Here is a 27,560-nt window from a genome sequence, read left to right as displayed (position 1 = left end):
TGATTTTCATTAAATATAAGCACATTTATAATTATCTCTGATATTTGCTTCTTTAATTATGATATTTGTTTCAATTATATATAAGGGTTTTATTTCAAAAGGTAACTGCATTGGTTCCATGTTTCAGTGTCTATTTGATAGGAAGTGTTCAACCATCCAACAAGAAGGGATGATGATGATGCTGGTGATAATGATGTTGGTGCTGGTGATGATGATGATTATGGTGGTGGAGGCGGTGGTGGTGATGATATTTATGGTTGTGGTTGATGGTGGGTGTGTCTATTGATGATGGTGATTGTGGTGATGATGGTGGTGCTGGATTTGGTGGTGATGATGGTGATTATGATGGTTATGATGGTGGTGCTGGTAGTGGTCATGGTAGAGGTGCTGGTGGTGATTATGATGGTTGTGGTGCTGGTGGAGGTAGTGCTGGTGGATTTGCTGTTTGTTGTAGTGCTGGTGGTGGTGGTCATGATGGTTGTGGTGGTGCTGCTGTTTGATGTGCTGGTGGTGCTGGTGCGAGTGCTGGTCATGATGGTGTTGGTGTTGCTGATGATCGGATGGTCTGATGGTGGTGGTGCTGGTGATGATGGTGGTGCAGGGGCTACAATGGCAGTTTTGTTCACACCGTATGCTGTGGACAACATTATCAACAAAGATATGTATTATTTTGGTCATGTTTGTGTTTAAAAAATTGTTTAACGTTAAAAAATTCAATTATGCAATTTAAAACGTCTAGCTTAAAAGAAATATTTTCACTAAGTAGGTCATTTTATATTTCACGAGCCTATCATTTATTATTTCAAATTCGTGTATATCAATATATAATATTTCTATATGTAATATTATTGCACATTAGATTGGTTTCATTGTATAAGTGTGAACATTGTTAAAAATAGACTAGTAGGAAAGGCTTATAAAATGTAAAGTGGAAAACAATTTAAAAATGATGATGATGCTAGTGGTAATGATGATGGTGGTGGTGGTGGTAAAGGTGGTGATGTTGATGGTGGTGTTGGAGGAGGTGGTGATGGTGGTGGTGGTGGTGATGCTAGAGGAAGTGATGATGGTGGTGGTACCATGGTTGTGGTGATGATGGTGGTGGTACCACGGTGGTGGTGGTGATTATGGTACTTGTGGGGCTACAATGGCAGTCTTGTTCGCACTGGATGCTGTGGACAACAATATCAACACAGATATGTATTATTTTGCTCATTTATGTGTATTGAAATCTGTTGAAAGTTAAAAAATCATTATGCATTATTAATGATGAAAAAGCTAATGATTTGCACTATTTGGATCAACATATCTTTTCTTTTAAAAAAACAACCAGTCTACCTTTAAGGAAATGTTTTCACTAAGTAGGTCACTTTATATTTGATGAGCCTATTATTTATAAATTACTATATATGGACAAAATTTTCAATTCTTCATACTTTAATCTTTGCATTATTTATTCAAATTTGTTTTTAAAGAAATACACGAAAACTGAAAAGGCATATTCTGTTGGTTTTCGAAATCTTACAGTGAAAATGCTAAAAGGCACCAGCATTCTTTCCCCAAGATTTCTTTAACCAAACCCATGTAGCAGAAAATGTTTTTTTTTTTCATTTACGTGAATGTTAGTATATAAATAAATATATATATATATATATATATATATATATATATATATATATATATATATATATATATATATATATATATATGTAAAAAAAATATTGGACATTGGAGGGCTTGGATTGCATTAGTTTGAATTTGATTAATTATAAACTTAACAGTAGGAAAGGCTCATGAATATAATGTGAAAAGCAATAAGAGCGATTAATGCTTATTATCATTTTAATTCAAATCTTTAACATTTGTTTGTAATAATATGGTAATGTTTTGATGATGATTTGACCCTTTATTGAAATAGGTGACTGCGTCCGTTCTATATTTCAGCGGGTGTCCCACCATCCAGTCAGAAGGGATGTACCGTACAGTTGGTTTAGGATGACGCACTGGCTTGTTGGCTGAACTGGATCATGTAAGCATTGTCTATTAAACTTATGGTTGACCATGATTGTTAAATACATGGTCAATGGTTATAGTAATGCAAAATGCTTACAGTCAATGGTATTCATGGATTGAGACATTTTTCTTGCATGATTATGGTATTGTCTTTAGCTGGACTATTTGAAGAATACTGATGTCTATACTTCTCGTTAAGTTGTTCAAAACCATCACACAATTAGGTTTCATAACGCCTTATCCTATATGCAAATTATGGTCCTTGATTATTGTCTTTTTTGACCAGATATATACTATAACATTCATGCACTCATTTTTAAGACTAAGCAGCATCAAGTTCAGTGCGCTGCCCTGAGGCAGCTCTTGATGATGAAGGTGATGAGGCAGCTCTTGAATGATGATGGTGATGACGATGACAACGATGATGGTGTTAACTTATCCTTCATTTGGCCTATATGTTTAATATTTCTGTTTACTTGGTTAAGTAATATATAACTTTTATACTGAAATAAAGGTACATGCTTTGGTTCAATGTTTCAGTGTCCACAGAACCGGAAGTGCCCCACCATGCAACTGGAAGTGGTACCCCGAGAAAATCAGTGGCGTGGCGATGGTAAGAGTTTAACAAAACATTGCTTGGTTGGATTTTAGAATTAAAATAAAGATATTTATTTAATGAAATATCATTAATTGAAATATCACTCTAACTTGAATATCATTTCATACAACAATAATGATGATTATAAAAAATGATGGTGGTGCTGTTGTTGATGATGCTGTTATTCTGAAGGATAATGGAAGTGGTATTTTTTGGCATCCAGTTAGCAGCAACATAGTAATAAACATGTAACATAGTAATAAACATGATTAATACCCTTATGGAATTTTTGATGTGTTATATAATTTAAGCCTCAAGAAGAAAACACAGACCTGGCTTTGGCTTCGAGCGCTTTTGGAGTTGGCCATGGGCGAAGCCTCACAGATGACACAATGGGTGACACCTCACTGATGACACAATGGCCTGATGTCTCGACTGGATCAGGTAGGTGTGAATTGTTTATGAAACTTGGTCATGGTATTACAAAGATATTGGTAAATAGTGATGAGAGTGTTCAAGTATAATAGGGGCAATCATGTTATAGAAAGTGATTAATGGTCTAATGATGATAAGAGCAATATTTTTATTTGGATACTTTGGATGAAATTTCACCTTTTTGTGGATCCAATACCTTAATTAAGTTTTTTTCTTTTCTTTTTTCTTTCAGTGAAAATAATGGATGCCGTTTAATGGGAAACACCATGGAAACGAAAATTCGGGACTTGTGTTTATTGACAAGACAATTTTACAGTGGTGTTTATGTGACATTCTAATGTTGATTTGATATCCTTCATAAGTTGATGTGAAATTCTTATATTGGTGTGACATTCTTATATTGTTGAAGCAAATTTATATTGTTGATATTAATGTAACATTGTTAATTAATGTGACATCTTTATATTGATGTGGCATTCTTATATTGATGTGACATTCTTATATTCAGGGTTCCCACGGTCAGGGAAAAATCAGGGGAAAAGGTTGTTTTTTCAAGTTCAGGGAAAAGTCATGGAATTTTGAAATGGGTCAGTGAAAAAAGATTTTTTTGGCAAAAGTCAGGAAAATGTCAGGGAATTTTATGATGAAGGGGCATTGGTCGTACAACTACTCTCATTTAGTGACAAAAGGTTAAGGCAGTTTCTTTCATTTTGTATTATTGTTGTCATTATTAATATATATATACACACATTTTGTACCTTATTAAACAATAGTTTTGTATTGCTGTATATGCTTGTGTAAAATTACTTGTGGTATAAGCTAATGCATTTTATTTTTATATCACCGGGTGTTTTTAAATTTGTGAGCGGTTTCTATGCATGTAACACTTAATTGCTAATATTAGAGCATTGTAATGTCATGTATGAGCTTGATTTGTATGTTTATGATTCTCTTAATTCATTTTTATGTTTCTCTTAATTCATTTCTAAGTATTAGTATTTAATAGCTTTCACTGTAATGACCTTTAAGGAGAATTTTTATGATTATTATTTGTACAAGTTTTGTGTTGAATCCATCTAAAAATCATACAGAGAAAAAATTACAATTAAGGGCAGGGGTTTTGTTTTCCTAATTTGATTGTTTGTGGTGTATTATACTCCCAGTAAATACAAACATTTCATTGGCTGGATTTTTTTACAATACTAATTAAATCTATGTAATAGTTTTTAGATAATACTTAGGATGAAGAGGGAGATTACAAAAAAGAAAAAAAAAGAATAAACATAAAATAGTACAAGGAGGTAAGGGTTGGCTATGGGGAAGGAAGGAGGCCAACATCTTAATTACATTTCATGCTCATATATGACCTGTATGTATGGTTTTCAGCATTCATGAATTGGTCAGGGAAAATTGAATTTAGTCAAGGAAAGGTCAGGGAATTTTGTTTTGCCATCTTTGTGGGAACCCTGATATTGGCATTCTTATATTGATGTGATTTCCTAAGTTGATATGGAATTCTTATATTGATTTGACATTCTTATATTGATGTGACAAAATTATATTGTTGATATTAATGTGACATTCTTATATTAATGTGACATCTTTATATTGATGTGGCATTTTTAAGTTGACGTGACATTCTTGCATTGATGCGACATTCTTATAAGAATGTAGCATTCTTAAGTTCTGTCTACATCTTAAGTTTATTTTGTGTTCCAAAGGGTATATTTTATATAATATTGTATGTGCATCATTAATTTGACCCAGACAAATGAATGAGGCTCAACATTCATACTTTGTGAGCCGTCACTTGACAAATGAGCACAGGATTCCAGAGATAACCGTCTCTGGTTTTGCCTTGCCCGTCGGTAGAGAAGCTCAGGACTTTTGCAGCCAGTGTGTGCTTATGTATTTATAGTGTGCTTGTTTTACATATCTTGGCATGTGCACAGTTCAGGACTTTTGTTGCTAGTGTTTACTTCAGTGCTATATAGTGTGCGTAATTAACATATCTTGTCATGTGTTTCTTTGTCGGCTGCACTACATCTCTTAATAATCTTCTTGTCTGGTATTGTATTTATGTGTTGTTGTTTTTAGTTTAAAGAAATAAACCAAACACTGTTAATTTGACTTCAAATTCATTATTTAGAAAATATTTTTTCATCATACTAATAATCAAACAGGCTTATTACTACTGCGTTTCAATCCAGTGTATTCAACACAAGTCGATTTTTCAGATTCAGATTTTATGAGGCTGTTAAAACTTTTGAAAGCCACTAGTATAAGTGTAAGAATTAGAAATTAATTTATATCTATATGGCATTTGGTTCCTTCGGCTCCCATATAAGTTCTAGAAAAGATTTTCTGGCATGAAGCCTAGTTTGTTGACTGTAAAAGTAGAGGTATTTAATGAAATCGCTTGTATCAATATTTTCAGGAATATTACGGCAGAATTTGAAGGTGTTTGAGCTTTGATAAAACTTACATGTATTACATGTTACAATTGTTTTTGTTTGAACTTAATAAATGTTAAAATTGTTGTGTTTTTGTTTGAACTTAATAAATGTTAAAATTGTTATGTTCTTGTTTGAACTTAATAAAAGTTAAAATTGTTATGTTCTTGTTTGAACTTAATAAAAGTTAAAATTGTTATGCTTTTGTTTGAACTTAATAAATGATAAAATTGTTACCGTATGTTCGTTTTGTTTATTTCTTCGATGACTGAAGACCTAACTATATATTATTTCAGTTTTGGGAGAACTGGTAATTATGAAATATCAGTAAGGTCCAACTGTCACTTGGTTACCCAGAATGGGAAAGATGTTTGCTTGAACGAATTGATTGAAACTTGGAACATTTATCACCTTGGTTTTTTTATAATACAACCTACTCAAAAACAACTTGAAGCAATTCAAATACTTTTCGAGCTACATGCGACCAAAACAATTGGTATGTGATGGATGGGATGTGATATGACGTAATTACAACTCCTAAACATGTTGATCTGGTGGTTTACAAAATCATCTTGCCATATGTGACGTTTTTAGTGACCGCCCCAATAGAACAGTGGTTGTGCGTTCACTTTGGACGCGGAAAATCATTACTTAAATCATTACTTTCGGAACTTGCAATCAACAAATACGCTTTATCTGGGCTTCACGGAGTGTGTCGCACTTATGACCATGGAACCTGTGTTTCTAACATTGTTAACTATGCATACCCGTACACAGTTTCATTAGATATAGCTGGAAACCCAATCTCGGCAAGGCTTGCATTGAAACAAAGTATAATGTTCAGGTCCGCAAAGAAACGATGACATCTGCAAAGTGATGATTTATAACAGTCAATGGGTTGGATATCTTGTCCCTCACACAATGAGGGGAATGTCTGACATTTGAAAAGCCAGGAATTATAACACAGAGGGTTGCAAGATCTAGTCCCTCACACAATGAGGGGAACGTCTCATTTGTAAAACCAGGAATTAAAACACAGAGGGTTAGAAATGTCTTCACTGTTAAACTGAACCTCTTGTACAGAGTACAGACCACCGGTATGGCTAATATTGTACAATATATTGAATGGGCACAATATAGGTTGATTCAAAAATTTATATATCGGAGATATTCAGGCGCTTTTAAACTACAGCATTTGTGGCCAAGTAACAATTATTTGAAAGAAGTATATTTTTAAAGGCATATATTTTTAAATGTAAACAAATCAAAATGCTTTTTGTATTCATCTTAAAAGTCAAAAGAGTTAAACATTATAATGCATTAAAAAAAAAACAAAAAAAACTGCATCAACATTTTGTGCCCCGTTATTATTTTTTCATCTTTTTGAAAAATTGGGCCAGGCCCTTAAAATGGTTGATATCAAACTATATGGGCATCCCAGGGGCATGTTTCAATAAAGATCTTTTTCGATTCTTGACATAAACTGATACTATTCTAATGAAATATTTGTGTTATTTTGCTACATGTTTGTGATAATTTGACTTGAGCCAGGTTAAAGCTGCACTTTCACAAACTGACAGTTTCGACCTATTTTTTTACGGTAGATTTTGTCTCAGAATAAGCTGATTTCGGTATCAGTGCTTTCAGTTCGGTCATATAAGAAAACATATCTCATTTGTTAGGAGAACTGCCGAAAATTTCATTTTTCTTAAAGCGTAAATAACCCTTTAAGCCAATTTAAAGCATCAATTTTCGAACATAGATATGGAAAGCTGCGATCTGATCTTTTGTCAGCAGTCTGGTATCACTGGTTTCATGACATTTGCATGACATTTGCAAAAATTGGCTAAAGACAAAACCTAAAAAATAGTTGTCAAAACGGCCAGTCTGTGAGAGTGAAGCATTAACAAATTAGCACAAAGTTAATTAAATAAAAAAAAAATCAGATTGTTGACATTTATGACCTAAATTCTACAGATTCAAGATGAAAGAAGGTAAGACAAAGATTCTTTACTGAAGTGGGCCCCTGGTTCCTATTCATTTAAAAATCTTAAAAACATCAAGTTAAATTAATCCGCTGAGAATCCTCTACTGAAACCCGATTTCACAGATATTATTTTTAATTATCCTCAGGTCTTTATGTGGCTAATTATTAAAGAAAAACACTTACTTAGGGGGAATAAGAACAACGCCAAATGATAGTCATGTTTATATTTTTATCTTTCTTTCTATTGATTCGGAAAAGAGATGCTATCACCTTAAATCGAGCTAATTTTTCCAATGCTATGGATGATGGAATAGTCGAATTCAAGTAAGTTCAGTTTAGTCTAAACATATTAAATTTACAATGATTTTGAAACAAGTTATTACAACATAATTATATGAATCACTCTTGTTGGCAGAATTTGAAGCGAGAGTGTTTTGTGTTGTTGGTGAAGCCGGAGTACCCAGAGGAAACCCATTAGTCTGGCTTGGTTACCGCAAACCACATGTGCACTGGCGGGGAATCGAACTTGGGTCATCTTGGTGAGAAGCATGTGCACTTACCAACGGCTAAATGGACAACGGATATAAGTATGTTAAGGTCATACACTTTATTCATACCTTATCCAACTGCCTTAATACAAAAAAGTTTTCTAATAAAATTGATGTCATTGTTGACTTCGAAGGGACTCGATCATGTTTTGGCTCCTTTTTTTGCAGTAACACATTTGAAAACATTTATGATATTATATTATTTTTACTTTTTGGTTCCAAAATTGCAGAAAAAAAATACAATTTTAGTAGAAAAAATATTTTGGTTCTATTGGGGTGCGAATCCATGCCAAGTCCCTTAAAGTTTGGGATATATATATATATATTGTAATGTTTCCTTTTTAACAAGCTTTGAACATTTTTAGGAAATTATTTTAAAGATGATCATGCTAAAAAACGTTAGCAAGTAATAATGCTCAATGAAATAGAGACTCAAGAGTGTTAAGTTTAAGATTTTTAGAGTAATCAGGACCTAGCCTTGGTCAAAAAGTATAACGTTGTCCATAATCATATATTCCTAGATGATTCAAATAAAACGGAGTACAAATATATGTATGTATGTATGTATGTATGTATATACACATATATGTTGCCAACAATTCTGGCTTTAAGAAGTGTTATGCCGTTTGAAATAGATGAATAATACCATTCTATTTTATGACGGTAAAGTTGGAAGGTAGTGGGATTAATTTTCCCATTTGTGACCTTTAAAACCATATATATAGACATAATCTGAATCCCCAACTACTGACTGGTTTGCAGTTGAACATTCGCGAATAATCGACTGGAAATGGTCGAATATTCGACTGGCGAATATACGAATAAAAGTAAATTAAAACAGTGTTTGTCGCAAAGAAACATATGTGTACATGCATACAGAAACATTTGGCGATTAATTTTCCCATATGTGACCTTTAAAACCATACATATAGACATAATCTGAATCCCCAACTACTGACTGGTTTGCAGTTGAACATTCGCGAATAATCGACTGGAAATGGTCGAATATCCGACTGGCGAATATACGAATAAAAGTAAATTAAAACAGTGTTTGTCGCAAAGAAACATATGTGTTTATGCATAAAGAAACATTTGGCGATTAATTTTCCCATATGTGACCTTTAATACCATACATAAAGACATAAACTGAATCCCCAACTACTGACTGGTTTGCAGTTGAACATTCTATAATCGACTGGAAATGGTCGAATATCCGACTGACGAATATACGAATAAAAGTAAATTAAAACAGTGTTTGTCGCAAAGAAACATATGTGTACATGTATACAGAAACATTTGGCGATTAATTTTCCCATATGTGACCTTTAAAACCATACATAAAGACATAAACTGAATACCCAACTACTGACTGGTTTGCAGTTGAACATTCGCGAATAATCGACTGGAAATGGTCGAATATCCGACTGGCGAATATACGAATAAAAGTGAATTAAAACAGTGTTTGTCGAATCCCCAACTGGCAACTAGCAGGTAGTTGAATATTTGAATCCCCAACTGGCAACTGGTAAGTAGTTGATTATTCGAATCCCCAACTACCAACTACCAACTACCTTCCAACTTTACCGTCATTTCTAATTTATATATAACTTAAGGTCTGAAGTTTCTTCTATAATGATAAACTGTTCATGTGTAACACTATAATCATGAACTGTCCATGGTTATATGACCATAAGTATAACTCTATAATGATGAACTGATCATGGTTATAGGATCATATGAGTTAACTCTATTAATGGTAAACTGGTCACAATTATTGAAACCATGATATATAGGGTGTATCTCTCATATTAAAATGGTGGTCACGGTTATATGACCATATGTGTAACTCTCTTCATGATAATTCATGGTTATGTGACCATTGGCGTAGCTCTCTTCTTTATTTTACAGACCAAGTATTAGCAAGGAGAAATTGATGGGCGATTTGTACGACATCTTGACAGAAAAACACCTTTCAATATGGAGATGCTGAAATTCACTGTGGAAGTTAATCCTTATTTACTAAATTTCTTTTTTTCCCAAGGAAAATGTAAATATTTATATAACCAATAGTACCATATCAAATATAAACGCACTGCCATATTTAACCTTAACAAATCCGATAAAAATAAATTTATATTATAAGATGTATCACTCATAACGAAAAACTCTTAACAGTTATATGACCATATGTGAAGCTCTCTAACAATACATTGTTATATGGGCATTTGTGTAAATTATATATAGGTCTCTTTTTTCAGATCAAACATTAGCAAGGAGAAATTGTTTGGCGAACTGTACAGCGTTTTATCAGCAAAACACCTTGAATAGAGAGATGCTGAAATTTACTGTGGAGGTAAGTCCTGATTTCAACTCTAGTTCCTTTGACATTGGCAACAGCAAAAATGAGTCCTGTAGTGAATTTCTAAATATTATTTATACCGGAAAAAAGGAATTAACATGTATTAGTTACCGAGGTTCCCAATGACCAAACTAATTTTTCCCCTGATAATGTTATGGGGGCTTGTGGATTTCCTCCAAGTAACATTTATATGGATAAAAAGTTCAATTGGTTTTGCTCGGATACTGGCCAGATTATAGCCGTCTTCATTATTGAGCTAAGATAAACTAGTACAAACTTAATTTTGTTAATCTGTCTTAGATGGAGGATTAATATTATGTCAAAACTGCACAAGATGTCAGAGATGAATGTAGCCGAGTGGTAATGGTGTTGTCTGAGTGGTAATGGTGTTGGCCAAGTGATGATGGTGTTTGCCTGGTGGTAATGATGTTGACCTAGTGGTAATGGTGTTGGGCGAGTTGTAATGGTGTTAGCCGAGTAGTAATGGTGTTTGCCTAGTGGTTATGGGGTTTGCCTAGTGGGTATGATGTTGAATGAGTGGTAATGGTGTTGTCTGAGTGGCAATGGTGTTGGTCAGGTGGTGATGATGTTGGCTGAGTGGTAATGGTGTTTGCAGAGTGGTAATGGTGTTTGCAGAGTGGTAATGGTTTTGGCTGAGTGATTATGGTGTTGGCCAAGTGGTAATGGTGTCGACCGAGTGGTAATGGTGTTAGCCGAGTGGTAATGGTGTTGTCTGAGTGGTAATTGTGTCGACAAAGTGGTTATGGTGTTGGCCAATTGGTAATGGTGTCGACCGAGTGGTAATGGTGTTAGCCGAGTAGTAATCGTGTTGTCTGAGTGGTAATTATGTCGACAAAGTGGTTATGGTGTTGGCCAACTGGAAATGGTGTTGTCCGAGTGGTGATGGTGTTGGCCTAGTGGTAATGGTGTTGGCCGAGTGGTAATGGTGTTGGCCGAGTGGTAATGGTGTTGGCTGAGTGATAATGGTGTTGGCTGAGAGGTTATGGTGTTTGCAGAGTGGTAATGGTGTTGCCCAAGTGATAATGTTGTTGGCCAAGTGGTGATGGTATTGGCCGATTGGTAATGGTTTTGGCTTAGTGGTTATGGTTTTAGCCAAGTTGTAAGGGTGTTTGGGGAGTGTTGATGGTTTTGGCTTAGTGGTTATGGTTTTAGCCAAGTTGTAAGGGTGTTTGGGGAGTGGTGATGGTGTTGGCCTAGTGTTAATGGTTTTAGCCAAGTTGTAAGGGTGTTTGGGGAGTGGTGATGGTGTTGGCCTTGTGTTAATGGTTTTAGCCAAGTTGTAAGGGTGTTTGGGGAGTGGTAATGGTGTTGGCCTAGTGGTAATGGTTTTAGCCAAGTTGTAAGGGTGTTTGAGGAGTGGTGATGGTGTTGGCTTAGTGTTAATGGTTTTAGCCAAGTTGTAAGGGTGTTTGGGGAGTGGTGGTAATGGTTTAAGCCAAGTTGTAAGAGTGTTTGGGGAGTGGTTATGGTATTGGCCAAGTGATAATGTTGTTGGCCAAGTGGTGATGGTATTGGCCAAGTGGTGATGGTATTGGCCGAGTAGTAATGGTTTTTGGCCAAGTGGTAAGGGTGTAAGGGGATTAGTGATGGTGTTGGCCGAGTGGTGATGATGTTTTCCAAGTGGAAAGGGTGTTGGCTGAGTGGTAAGGTGTTAGGGGAGTGGTGATGGTGTTTGCTGAGTGGTAATGGTGTTTGCCAAGTGGAAATGGTGTTGGCTGAGTAGTTATGGTGTTGTCCGAGTGGTAAAGGTGTTGGCTGAGTAGTTATGGTGTTGTCCGAGTGGAAATGGTGTTGGTTGAATACTTATGTTGTTTTCCGAGTGGAAAAGGTGTTGGCTGAGTAGTTATGGTGTCAGCTGATTAGTAATGGTGTCAGTCGAAAGGTAATGGTGTGAGCTGAGTGGTAATAGTGTTGGCTGAGTGGTAATGGCTTTGGCCAAGTTGAAATGGTGTCAGCCGAGTTGTTATGGTGTTGGTTGCGTGGTTATTGTGTTGGTCAAGTGATAATGGTGTTGGCCCAGTGGTTATGGTGTTGGCTGAGTGATAATGGTGTCGGCCAAGTGGTAATGGTGTTGGCTGAGTGGTTATGGTGTCGGCCAAGTGGTAATGGTGTTGGTTGAGTGGTTATGGTATTGGCCAAGCGGTAATGGTGTTAGCTGAGTGGTTATAGCGTTGGCTGAGTGGTTATGGTGTTGGTCAAGTGGCAATGGTGTTGGCTGAGTTGTTATGGTGTTGGTTGCGTGGTTATTGTGTTGGTTAAGTGATAATGGTGTTGGCCCAGTGGTTATTGTGTTGGATATGTGGTAATGGTGTTGGCTGAGTGGTTATGGTGTTGGCTGAGTGGTTATGGTGTTGGCCAAGTGGTAATTTTGTATTTTGAAATAACACTAATATAACCTTTAAAATGTGCTTGTTTGATCAGCAGTCTTCCAAATTTACAATAACTAATTACTAATTACCCAACTACTATAAATTACTCTCTTATTCTATTATCCATAATATTTGCACAACTCTAGCTCCACTCCAGCTGTCCTATGATCTATTCAATCATTCTTATCCATGACTTTAATACTAACCGTCCAGTAAAGCCTTTCAGGTATCACAGGTTTTCATGTGTCAAGTGCAATATATGTTTCATTTGACATATACTATCTGAAGTGTGATGACCAGTCACAATTATTGCTCATTTGACATATACTTTCTAAAGAGTGACGACCAGTCACAAGTATTATTCATTTCACATATATTTCCTGAAGTGTGATGACTAGTCACAATTATTGCTCATTTGACATATACATAATGGAGTGTGATGACTAGTCACAATTAGTGTTTATTATTAGAATCTTTGATATTTATGAGTTCAGGTGAGTGCAGTTTGTTCTATTGTTTCTATGAATGGTATTTAAATGAGATCTAGTCTTAATTTATATTTAATCTTTTGTCATTAATTATCCTCCCCCGAAAGGCTGTCATATAGTAACTTAATGTGACTGGTCATATAGTAGGCGCGTATGTTGTGGGGGGGGGGTGCGTTGGTGTGTGCGTGCGTGCGTGTGTGTGGGGGGGCAATTTTGTCTTGGGCATGACTTCAAAAGTCTACCGGTATAAACATATATGCCGATAACATCGCGTTTAATACATTAGTTTAATACATTACTTCATTAGTTTAATACATTAGTTTAAATACTCTAGTTTAATACATAAGTTAAATACATTAACACATTAGTTTAATACATTAGTTTAAATACTCTAGTTTAATACATTAGTTTAATACATTACTTCATTAGTTTAATACATTAGTTTAAATACTCTAGTTTAATACATTGCTTTAATACATTACTTCATTAGTTTAATACATTAGTTTAAATACTCTAGTTTAATACATAAGTTAAATACATTAACACATTAGTTTAATACATTAGTTGAACACATAAATACATAAAATTGTTTAATACATAAGTTTAATACATTAATACTTTAGTTTAATACATTATTTAAATACATTAACACATTAATTTAATACAATAGTTGAATACATAAATGCATAAAATAGTTTAATACATAAGTTGGATACATTAAGTTAATAAATTAGTTAAATACATTAATATGTTAGTTTGATACATAAGTTTAATACATAAGTTAAATACATTAGTACATTTAATTTAGTTTAAAACAATAATACATAAGTTTAATACATTAGTTTTATATATTAATGCATAATTTTAATACATTGATTACATAAGTTTAATACATTAGTTTAATACAATTATACCTCAGATTGAAACATGAATTCATTATTTTAATACTTAAATACCATTGTTTTAAATACATAAAATGTGTGCTTGATTATAGAGCAGATTATTGTAAACACATGTATCAGTCATAATTTTTGATGCTATAATAGTATTTTTACAACACAAATTATAATTAAGTTCTTCTGAGTCTGAAACTCAGCCTTAACATGTTAGTGAATACGGGCCTCAGTGCTCCATTTTCATGGCCTCTAAAAATGGACACCAGTGCTGGTTTCAACAAAGGATTTAGGGACACGAGAGTGATTCAGTTCAGCTTATATAAAATATTAGCACAATCTTGAGCTTTAATTTAAGGAATGAATTGCGGGGTTGATGTCATTATCGGGGTATGAACGCAATTGGGTTGGTCAATGTGTGTGGAGTCCGAAGGACTCCACGCATACTTTGACCAACCCAATTGCGTTCATATCCCCGATAATGACATCAACCCCGCAATTCATTCCTTATATTTACACCAATAGTTCATTATTTCATTCAAGAATTATTAAAAAACTACTTCATTTCGTTTAAGAAAACCTTTCAGTAATCCGTTCTTACCCATTCTGTAAATAGAACGACCCGACTATAACCGGAAACATTTTTTTTCAAATCACGTCACAATAACGCGGGAAAAGATCAACCACTTGAAATCACTTTAACACGTAAAAATTGAAACACTTCTGGCACCAATATATTTAAAATATAATAAACTAACACTTTCTAAAATGTTGATCTATATTCTACGGGACTTGCTGACACAATACAACCAATAACAAGATCAATAGCTTTCATGTATATTGTTATGCAATGAATTACGATCCGAAAATATCCGAAGATGTTGCGTTCATCGATTGATGAACGCAATTGTCGCAAGGCAGTTCATTTAAGGAATGGAAGTTGAGGTGTAAATATAGATAAATATATTATTACACTTAACTAAACTATTAATATTAGGCAAATCCTTCTTGACGTTATTGTTGTTTTCACATGTCAGGGTATCAAAGATCTGGAAGAACGTTTGCTGGATATCACTCTACTGCGGGGTCTACATGGGCAAGAAAATATCTCAAGTCCGGCTAAACTTTAAGAGGACAATTCTTGCAGATTAGGGCAATGTGTTCTTTATCGAATATGTATGTTCAAGAGTAAGTTATACCATTCATAAATATACAGCAGAGAAAGGATTCATAATTAATATATTTAGAAAATTATATTGAATTATAGAGATATAGCAGTTAACATTGTAATATAAATAAACATAATTTATAAATCTGTTCCGCCATTCATGTTTATATGAGCCATTGTATTACATTAATGTGAACATATTGGTCCATTTCAAATATGTATTGTATATTTCTTTTGAATAAACTTTATTTTTTTGTCTTCATATACTCGGTTTAAAAATCATTCTCCAAAATCTAATTGTGAGAAAACATTTGAAGCACCAAATTACCAGTTAAAAGCTAAATAACCCATCCTCAGTTAAAATCATCATGCAATGCAATGACCAATTTCATCTTTTAAAGCTGCACTCTCACAGAATGTCTGTTTTAACAATTTAAAAAAACAACATTTGCCTAAGAATTGGCTGTTTTTGGCATCAATTCCTTTAATTCATTCATATTAAGTAATTCACAATGGAACAGATCTCAATTAAGGAATGAATTGCGGGGTTGATGTCATTATCGGGGTATGAACGCAATTGGGTTGGTCAATGTGTGTGGAGTCCGAAGGACTCCACGCGTACTTTGACCAACCCAATTGCGTTCATATCCCCGATAATGACATAAACCCCGCAATTCATTCCTTATATTTACACCAATAAGTCCTTATTTCATTCAAGAATTGTTAAAAATCTACTTCATTTCATTTAAGAAAACCTTTCAGTAATCCGTTCTTACCCATTCTGTAAATAGAACGACCCGACTATATCCGGAAACATTTTTTTCAAATGACGTCACAATAACGCGGGAAAAGATCAACTACTTGAAATCACTTTAAAACGTAAAAATTGAAACTTTTCTGGCACCAATTTATTTAAAATATAATAAAGTAACACTTTCTAAAATGTTGATCTATATTTTACGGGACCTGCTGACACAATACAACCAATAACATGATCAATAGCTTTCATGTATATTACGATCCGAACATATCCGAAGATGTTGCGTTCATCGATTGATGAACGCAATTGCCTAAAGGTAGTTCATTTAAGGAGTGGAAGTTGAGGTGTAAATATTCGTTGGTAAATTGCAAAATATTTCATTATGAAAAACGCCGAGACTGATCTTTTGTCAGCAGTCTATTATTATTACAGGGCTTCCATTAAAGCAGGGGTCCAACGTGTTTTGTGTTTGCCGAATTTTAAGTGAGGGAAATGTGTGATGTGGAAAAAATGGCGGCGTTCGAAGAGATTTTTGTGTTTTTGGAGGATATTTTCACCTGGTAAGTAAGTTTTATCACTTTACCCGCAATATCAATACGCCTACCGGAGGCCACAAATGTAAGCTTCTCTCAGTTTTTTTAACCTATGTTTCTAGAGGCATTAACAAATAACTTATTGAATGTATAAGCTGAGCGATTAGTTGTTTACAAAGTGAAAATAGAAAATTGCGTGGCTTGAAACTGTGTTTTTTTTTAGTCGAAGTGCACCTTTCTTGTACCTTTTTTAGCTATTTTTCGTTGAATTTTTGCATATTTTTTATTTTCAACAGTAAGTGCACTTACATGGGCACTTTACGGCCGATTTTTCTATGTTTAAACACCTTTTATGTTGGGCGAGGAAGAATTATGCAGTTTTTGTGTGATGCAGAATCAGAATAAGCGTGCTAAATTATCTGTTACTTTCAATACAGGTAAGCACAACCGAGTCAATCTCCACGTTGCTGTCTATGGCACAGTACACCCAAGAGGAGTTCGAGGCATATGAAAAGATTGTCAGGAAGTCAAGCCCAGGGTAGTCATCAGCTATCAAAGTCAATTCCATAAAACTTATGTTCTTCTTTCATATCATCAACTTACAAGAAAACAGAACAACTCAGTTTTATTGACCTTTAAGCTGCACTCTCACATATTGACAGTTTTGACTTTTCTTTTAATTTTAGTCTCAGAATCAGCTGTTTTGTCATCATTGCCATCAATCCAGTCATTAGTCCATATAAACAGCCGCTTCAGAGTCTTTGGCGATTGTTGTTTTGGCGACTCTACGCGTCCATATCCCACTTGTTGTTTTCCTAGCCAAGAATGACAGATCCCAGCGCTAAGTATATTGAGGGGAAATATAAATGGCACCTGCTAGATAGTTAAAATATGGCGATGCTTTGTTGACAGATCGAGGTATTGGCTAAAAAAATGTATGTGTAACTTATGTGTTTTTATTTATGCAGTGTTAAATATTGTGTACATGTGTTGTTACAATTGAAGAATATATTTAACATTGGTATGAATCAGTCGACTTGTGGCGTTTAGGGAACAAAATGAAAATCCAAATGTTGAAAAAAAGTTCCCTATACGCGCATTATTGTGGCTAATCAATCATTAGACTATTCAGTCATATAAGATAACTCAGTAAGAACAAATCTCAATTGTTTGGAAAATTGCAGAAAAAAATCATTTTTCTTCAAGTGTAAGTAATGCTTATATTAATTTAGCAATAATGCATCAGATTTTGAACGTAAATATGAAAAACTGCGATTTGATTTTTTGTCAGCAGTGTAACATGTATATCTCTGGTTTCCAGACATTTACGCAACAATTTGCTCATTCCAAGACAAAAAAATAAAAAGTTGTCAAAACTGTCAATCTCTCAGAGTGCAGCTTTAACATGGTATAATTTTTAACCAGGCGAACGTCGTTGTTTGGGCGGGCGGGCGGGCGGCCTGGCGGCGTCAAACTCACCTATGAAACTGAATAACTTTAGTAAGTGTTGACATTTCTTAACAAAACTTGGTCTATAGAAAGAGTTTATGGGTACCTTTTATGAGATTGCGTTTTGGGTCCCTAGGGTCAAGGTCAAGGTCACTGTTACTAAAAATAGAAAAACGGTTGAAACTGAATAACTTTAGTTAGGGATGACATTTCTTAACAAAACTTGGTCTATAGAAAGAGTTTATGGGTACCTTTTATGCGATTGCGTTTTGGGTCCCTAGGGTCAAGGTCAAGGTCACTGTTACTAAAAATAAAAAACGGTTGAAACTGAATAACTTTAGTTAGGAATGACATATCTTAACTAAACTTGGTCTATAGGAAGAGTTTATGGAGACCTCTCATGGGATTGCGTTTGGGGTCCCTAGGGTCAAGGTCAAGGTCACTGTTACTAAAAATAGAAAAAACGGTTGAAACTGAATGACTTTAGTTAGGGATGACATATCTTGACTAAACTTGGTCAATAGGAAGAGTTTATGGAGACCTTTCATGGAATTGCGTTTGGGGTCCCTAGGGTCAAGGTCAAGGTCACTATTACTAAAAATAGAAAAACAGTTGAAACTGAATAACTTTAGTTAGGGTTGACATATCTTGACCAAACTTGGTCTATAGGGAGAGTTTATGGATACCTTTCATGGGATTGCATTTGGGGACCCTAGGGTCAAGGTCACTGTTATTAAAAATAGAAAAATGGTTCAAACTGAATATCTTTAGTAAAGGTTGACATATCTTGACCAAACTTGGTCTATAATAAGAGTTTATGGAGACCTTTCATGGGATTGCGTTTGGGGTCCCTAGATTCAAGGTCAATGTCACTGTTACTTAAAATAGAAAAATGATTGAAACTGAATTACTTAAGTCAGGGTTGACATATCCAGACACAACTTGGTATAAAGGAAGAGTTTATGGATATCTTTCGATGGATTGCATTTGGGGTCCCTAGGGTCAAGGTCACTGTTACTAAAAATAGAAAAACAGACACAGGCTGAAGTTCTTCTGTCAATCATTAAAAACCTGGTTTCGTCGCATTGCGGCGTTTCTTGTTTATCAAATTTTGTTGCTTGGTTTCAGTATAATTCACTCATGACATTCTTCTTTATTATAAAGCAACATTTTAAGGTGACCGACTAGACACCAGATGATACATTTGCAAGAAAAAAAGAAAATTGTGAAAAACTGACTTAAGATTAATATCGTTGTGTACAACACTGCGCGTCGCAGTGTATCTTACTTACTGATGTATCACATGTATTTTTCGCAATTTTTGCGTATTTTTCGAATTTCGAAACTTACCGGGTTTGTCTACCCCGTAAATCCAAATTAATTTAAAAATAGTGTTGATAAATGTATCTGTACTAATGATGTGACTTTCCCATGCTAAATATACACATTATAAACTGGGAAACCATTATGCTCTACTCTTAAATGGGTAAACTCAGCTGAGACAGTGACAAAATAGTATTTTTATCATGAATTGTTAGCCTTTTCCTGCTCGTATGGACAATTCTAAGCTTGTTTTCTGGAAATATTAGTTTTTGCCGATTTTTGGACCAACTGGTGTCTAGCCCCTTTAACAAATTGACATTGAAGTGTGTTTGCCTTACTCATTTTGCATTAGTACTTTTGACCATTTCTTAACACTGATATGCATCTTCAATGATATTTTATTTTCTGTATTCTCGCACATCTTCTCATTTAAAGTGTGTATACACTTTACAGTTTACTTGCATGTCGTAGGACAATAAAAACAAGGGGGGGGGAGTGGTCTAGTGGTAAAGGTGCCCACCCCTTACCCTTACCCAAGAGGTCGCTGTTTCGATCCCAATAGGAGCCTCTCAAAAAGCACACAGTACTGGTTTCTACCCAGGAAATGGACTCAAGAGTTCTATAAGCTAACACCTTTCGTCACAATCATGCTTTAATCTTAATAAATTAGTATATTCTAGAAACAAGAAAATTAATAGCCTGTGATTTATTACAGCTCTTCAGGAATCTGCAAGGAGTGAATGAAAAGACACAGTATCATCATTCCCTTACCACAAGAGGAAAGCTTCCTACCTCTACTTATGCACCAGTCAATTGTAACCACGGCCCCCAGGTCCGGGGAATAGCGGGGAATTTGACTTTCGGTCCAGCCAACCCCGGCTAAAATCCCCGCCCTGCGGGACGAACAGATGGTAAAATCCCCGCCAAATGCACCCGCACCCCAGGGACCCCAGGTAAGGCCCATTCCCCGCTATATTTAAAGCGAAGACAAAACCACCGCATTCACCCGGCACTGCGGGGCCACCTGAAAGGTAAAAACACGGCCCATTTCCCCGGCTATCCCCGGTATACCTCCGGACCTGGGGGGGGGGGGGCGTGATTACAATTGACTCGTGCATTACTGTCGGCTGCCACTGACATAGACAGAGACACTGACCTTCTGACAGCATTTCCAGGCGCATTTGAAGTGATAAGTGAAGAAGCTGGTAAATACATTGGAGATTGGACATTGTTGAAAATTGATGTAAAATTGACATCCATTTAACTGTGTGTCAGTGATCACACACAGCAATATTTTACAATTGGCGCAGCTGGTGCCTTCGAGAAATTACTATCGATATACTCAAAATATAAAATGTCTGTGAACAATGTCTATGAAAAGGACATTGCCAATTTTAGAAGACACATTAGAAAAAAAATCCATAGGCACAGTTTAAATTTTCAGACAAAGAGTGCACGGAAGTTCCAGAGAGAGTTATTGCTTGCATTAAAGCTGCACTTTCACAGATTGAACATTTGGACATTTTCTGCTCATAGAAGTAAGTAAAACAAAGTCAATTCTACCAATTAAAAATATTTTGCCAAAATATGTGAACGAGTCCATTTAAAGTGACACTCTTATTCAAAATCAATACATACACATGTATAGCAAACATAAATTTTGACTGATACACCTTTAACTACTTAATAAATAATGCATTTATGGAAAATATTAATTACTGATAGTAAAATTGTAACCGCGTATTTAATGGCAGCAAACGCAAAAATATTAAATGATTGGTGAGTGCTAAAAGATTTACTGTGATCTTCTAGGAACTCATATGGTAGAAATTCCATGATTTCTGGGCCTTTTTTTCAAATTAAACTCAATATCCTTCATAAGAGCCATTGTTTTTGACATTTATTCATCCTTTTTGGAATAGGAAAACAATTGCATTAATTTTGGTAAATTTTATTTGGGAGTAAGAGTGCATCTTTTTAAGGCATTATATCGTTGAAGCAACTTTATTTGAAACGAATAATAAAAGAGTGCAAAATAAACGACAACAATATGCCACTGTACGGAACCCTTTTATATAAAATTTGATGTCAGGTCATGTCAAAATGTATGATATGTTTCAGCCTTGCTGCACTTTTGCTTTTAATATTGTCACTTGTTGTTCACTGTGTTGTGGAAATGTTGTTATCAGTACCGGTATAGGTGCTTTACACCGAGCACGTTAAAGAACCAAGAGGTCTCTTCGCAAAGAGCTAGCCGGTATCGCACCAGGATATCTTGTGTCTCACTCTCTTTCTTCAAGTCTTCTAATATCTGGATATGACTGGGTATTGCAGTTATTTTTATCTCATGCATTGACAATATGGGATTTCAACGCAATTTAAGTCGTGGTGGCGTCACGGCAGGGTCAAGCCATAATGCAGCCATTACGCGACCTTGATAAACTCAAATAAACAAACAGTAGCGACGGGTTCGTTGACCAGGATAAAACCTTGACATTACATTGGCATAGTTAACGCCCTTCAATGCGAACTTAATTTGTTACAGTAGTAACAAGAAAAAAATGATGCATAGCATCAAGTCGGCGCAATAAAATCAAGAGAAAAACGTGCATGTAGATAAAAATTATACCAAAAATATACATAATGAATGATCAATCTCTAGTCCGAAATGGTGCGTTTTGGGCGTATTTTTTTACCTTCCTTCTCCTATGTTGAAATAAAAAGTACTAGTAAACTTGGACGATTTAAAGGGGGGAGGGGGGGGGGGGGCGTGTGGGTTACACTGAACACTCGCTTGTTGGGTGTAATTTTTATTACTCGGGGAGTTTTAATTTTCTTTTTTGGTAATTCACGTATGAACAGTACCAAATATCCATCTTAATTCACATATAAATAGAAAAATAACCATCACGTATTATACATATATACTTTACCAAATTAAGATTATTTATATAACTTTACAAGTGAAAACACAGTTCCAATTTCATGACAATGCGATTAATGTGCACGTTTGCTAAATATCTGAATAGATAGTTACCAAAATCGATGTCAACTATGCGTGAACTTTCGGCACATAAACAAATGTTTTACATTTCAAATTTAGCAAATTTGCTTAATGGCTTGACTAGACTTTTTGGCGTACATGGATTTTATTTTATTTTCGAACTACTTCAACTGATGTACCGTCGTACATCCGAGGTTGTTTTCAATAAAAATGGCAGAGGAGCTCCGAATGTTATGCCAATACATCAGTTGAAGTAGTTCGTAGATTTTTGAATTATTATATCATTAATCAAATGTAGTGTTTTAGCTTGTATTTTTTTTATCTAAGTTTAAATTGATTGCCAGTGAAGTGTATCATTGCAAACATAATTAAGATTTTCAAGAGTTAAGTCATTAAGTTTAACTGCTATATTAAATTACTACGCGATCTACTTGCAGCGGACTTAAGCATACTGATTTCTGAGTATCTAAACCGTCTAAATACATCCGAGGTTGTTTTTGTTAAATGGTCGAGGAGCTCCGAATGCCAATTTGAAAAAAAGAAATGTGAACTTTGTGATAGAAACTGTATTTGTGATGAATTTCACCTTGAATGTTGCTACTTTGCTGAATAGAGAAAAAAAAAATGAAAGACAATCATATCGATCTAAAAATATTTAGATTAAAATTAATATTATGATTAAACGTGATGGTAACAATATAATTACATTTATGTAGATTACTGAAGTATGTTGTTAATAAATTAAGTTTGAGAAATGTAACAGAATTAACTCTTCCATTGGTTCTTGTACATGTAATCGGATTTTGATCAACCTTCACCTAATTGTTAAGCAGGATGGGAATGTTTCCCATAATCCAAAATAAATATGGAATAATTAGTGTAATCTTAAAGAAACAAACTTAATCCATTTCTTTTATCAAGATGCAAGCATTCAAGGACAGCCTTTATTCACTCGTTGATTATAATATTTCCACATGTTCTCAACTTTGTATGAACTTTGTCTTGTATTCGACACAGTAACCGATCATTCCAATCATCTGCAGTTCATTTGATTTGTTTATGTACTATATATATATATATTCGTACGTTCTCTTCCATGCATACGTCGAGGGACATCTTTGGTTGTTCAAGTCCGTATAATCTCTAACCATGATCTCTTCATCTGTAGGAACTGTTTTTTTCCGGCAAGTGGACATTTTCCATAGCATTTGCAGCGATAAGTTATTATATTTTTAAAGGGCAGTACACAATTACCTCGGTTAAGGTTGTGGACGTAGTTTATGATGAATATGACTATATTATAATCGGGTCTGGGTCTGCTGGTTCAATCCTGGCCACACGACTGTCTGAAGACCGAGATTCGTCAGTATTACTTCTAGAAGCCGGCGAAACCTTGGTGAAAAAGCCGATCTTCTACGAACCGTGGCGGTACATACAGCTGCTGAACTCCACCTACGACTGGACGTACCTAACTGTTCCTCAAAGGAACGCGTGTCTGGGAATGAAGGACAGGAGCTGCTTCTGGCCCAGGGGCCGAGTGGTAGGCGGCTCCAGCAGCATCAACGTCATGCAGTACACAAGGGGGTCACCCTTGGACTTTGACGAATGGAAAGCAAATGGTTGCAAAGGATGGGGCTTCAAGGATGTTCTTCCTTACTTCTTAAAATCCGAAGATATGCTCATGTCTGAATTTAAAGACTCCAAATACCACAATGTTGGCGGTCCTTTGGCAGTGTCAGGTGGGGATGTGACTCCGCTTGCCCAGGTTTACAGAGAGGCGGCTAGAGAACTCGGATACACAATTTCTGACTACAATGGAGAAACTCAAGAAGGATTTAACAAGATTCAATACAACATTCGAAACGGGGAAAGAAGTATGCCCGGGACTGAAATGCTGATGGGTCTAGATAGAAAAAACCTTCATATCTCCGCTAACAGCCATGTGAGTAAGATTGACATCCAGAATAAAGAGGCCAAAGGTGTGTGGTTCTATAAGAATGGGAGGAAGGTGTATGTGAGGGCCACCAGAGAAGTCATCGTTTCGGCGGGGACGGTTGGCACGCCCCAGCTCCTTATGCTGTCGGGGGTAGGTCCTAGGAAACATCTGGAAGAGATGAACATTACTGTAGTTGCTGACCTTCCGGTCGGGGAGAATCTACAGGATCACGAGAAAGTCAGTGTATGTGTTGGAATTAAGCAGCCTTTGAGTATAACACCGAGCGTTCTCAATAGTTGGACCAACTGGCTAAGGTATAAGCTCTTCGGTACAGGACCACGCTCCATAGCGATAACAGACGGATCAGCATACGTTCACCTCAATAAGTCAAATAAAGGTGTGACCTACCCGGATTTACAATTCGTTATATATAGCACCTTTATAAGAAAGAACATTTTCTATTATAATGATGATGTTGCGAAGGAAATGGCGCCGGCAAGCGAAGAAGCGCATGGTATTTGCCCGTTTGTTACACTAACGCACCCAAGAGCTAGAGGGACCATCAGGCTCGCTTCAGCGGACCCCTTCGACTATCCAGTCATTGATCCGAGGTATTTTGAAGACAAACGGGATGTTTTGGATCTTGTCGGTGGAATACGAATCTGGGAAAATTGTTTCAAACAAAGGCTATGAAATTTCTTGGAATCGATCTCAATGATTTGCGGAAGTCATTTTGTTCTGCGTTTGAATTTCGTTCAGATGCTTACTGGGAGTGTATTGTCCGGCACACGGCGGTGACTCAATATCACCCGACCTCTACGTGTAAGATGGGGCCCGACGACGACAAATCTGCAGTCGTGGATCTGCATCTTCGAGTAAAGGGCGTCGGACGCCTGCGCGTTGGGGATGCCTCCGTGTTTCCGTCTGTCACTTCTGGTAACGTGAACGCCCCGACCATGATGATAGCGGAGAAGGCGGCAGACTTTATTCGTGGAGTGAATACGGTGGATCACCTAACCAGGGATGTCTGAATATAAACATATATGGTGGATATATTTATATATACTTAGACAGTGTTTCGCTTAAAGATTTTTGATGAAAAGCTTGAAATATAAAATATAAACAGTTATTTCGATCGAATTGTATTTTCTTTCTTAAATAAAAAAATGTCTTAAGACCATATATAATACTAAGATGAGGTACTCTTAAATTAAACCAAATTTCGTTGATCCAGAACATGATAGCATAACCTATCATTCCATTAGTTCAAGTAGTCCATTATGTATTAGTGAACTAATTTTTTGTATGTACAGCCAAATAACTTGTCTCAACCTTTTTAACATCTTTCTACTCCCAGAATGATAAAAAAATGTATTTATCGCAACTACAAAATGCGACAAAACCGAAAGTATACTCATAATTCAGCGCGTTCAACTTCATTACGAAAATTGCATATCACGTGATTTTCTGAATGCCAAGAAGTCAATGTTTCTTTATATACTAATGATTTCCATTTTTTAAACAAAATAATCATACTTACACTTTGATTTTTGCTTAATCATTTTTAACTGAAAAAAGGGGGTAATAAGACCATTTGTATTGACACATGAAATCTGCGATGTTTTCACTAAACAAAATTGATGTTTTTTCATTCGAAAATTTGCATCTTATTTATTTTACAAACAGGAGCTTAATTTTCGTCATGTGAATTTTGATTGACCATGTTCTTCTGAATCATGCAGTTTCTTAAGAAAGCTATCACTTTTCGCCTGACCATAATATCATGGTGAGGTTTCCCCACTTGTGCTTAGATATGAAGCGACTTAATTCAATGTTTATTTATATATATACCAATTACAATAGTATGAACAAAACTGTAAAACACTTTCAACATTGAGACAACGCAATGAATAGGGAAGGCACTCTTCAGTTCCAAAGTTCTAGTCCATCTCATCAAACTTGGTACGCCTAATTCCGTCATTTCGGCGGTATTCCGGCCACTGGCACCAGATTTCCAAACTCATTTTTTTTTAAATAAAATCAATTTTAATTCCAAACTAAACATTATGTAACTTGCCAGAAATGTGAAAAAATGTTAATTTTTTTTATTGTTTTTCGTAAATATGCACTTTGTAATGTCTATATATTCTGACGTTTGAAAAGAAAATGAGTTTGAAAATCCGGTGCCAGTGATTCCGGCAATCGTAGCAACTCGGCCATCTCCGGCAAGCTTCATTTCTGTTGGATAATGGCCGAGGTGTTTCGATTGGTATTCCGGGTGCCGAGGTTATAGGTAAACCGGATTCATCTTCTAGTACAAACTGGATCTTGGTTCCATAAGGAAACCAGTAAACATAATTGACAGTCAATGATTTAACTTTCATTTACAAAAAAATCTTCAATATCATTATTGCAACATTTTAAATGGATACAAAAATGCACACACATGTACTTTAATAGGGTATTAATAGCCACCAAAGCACATTTAAACCTATATTATTTGGCTCATAGCATGGCAGGTTCCGAATTATCCGAACATTCGACCCCAAAACCGTCGTTACTCGTATATCAAATATTAAAATGAAATCTGATAAAACTGGAATTCATAGCGAATATAGCATGAAGTATGTATGAGTGTATAGACTGAAAGCGCAAACACAACTCTAGGGAGAAACGGATAATACGAAGGTATCTATATGACCTGGTCCCTTCGATGTTGTTTCCATTTTATGTAGCCTTGTAGGGTATGCAGGCCCGTGCAGATACGACTACACTGAGCTTAAAGTGCAAAAAAGTCATCAAAATACAAGGCAAAACTGTGTTAGGGTGCGATAAAACATCCAGGGCTTATCAGCCAGTCAGAGGTCACACTTACTGTGTATATGAATTATTCAAATGTATTCATGATAACCCAGGCAAACATAGTCCATTTATGGCAGGGGCGGCTCAAGGAATTGATGTTAGAAGGGGCGTAACTTAGGGGCACAACCTTTTTATAATCGCCCTTCCCTGGGAGTGTGTGGAGGGGGGGGGGGGGGGGGTAGGGCTACGCCTCCAAGAAGATTTTAACAATTTCTAGAGTACGAAATGGTGCATTTTGAGAGTTTCTTTATTACTTTATTTTAGCTTCGATATTGACATAAAAAGGGAATTGAACGATTTTAAGGTGGAGGAAGGCGCCGCTGCGCCCTGACATTTCGTGTGTTTTGATGCGGCGCATTTT

General features: G+C 35.7%; 1 protein-coding gene across 1 annotated transcript; it reads left to right on the top strand.

Annotated features, from left to right (window-relative positions):
* The first annotated feature begins 354 nt into the window (after positions 1-354).
* On the top strand, positions 355-25,368 carry LOC128210728 (oxygen-dependent choline dehydrogenase-like). Its single transcript, XM_052915082.1, has 5 exons — positions 355-662; positions 2,554-2,626; positions 2,923-3,055; positions 23,640-24,734; positions 25,097-25,368. The coding sequence occupies exons 1-5, from the start codon at positions 355-357 to the stop codon at positions 25,366-25,368; spliced, it is 1,881 nt and encodes a 626-aa protein (XP_052771042.1).
* The last annotated feature ends 2,192 nt before the right edge of the window (positions 25,369-27,560 follow it).

The sequence above is a fragment of the Mya arenaria genome, chromosome 12 (assembly GCF_026914265.1).
Source record: "Mya arenaria isolate MELC-2E11 chromosome 12, ASM2691426v1".
NCBI classification, from domain to species: Eukaryota; Metazoa; Mollusca; class Bivalvia; order Myida; family Myidae; genus Mya; species Mya arenaria.
The sequence above is the reverse complement of the archived record's forward strand: the minus strand, read 5'-3'. Positions and strand labels throughout refer to the sequence as shown.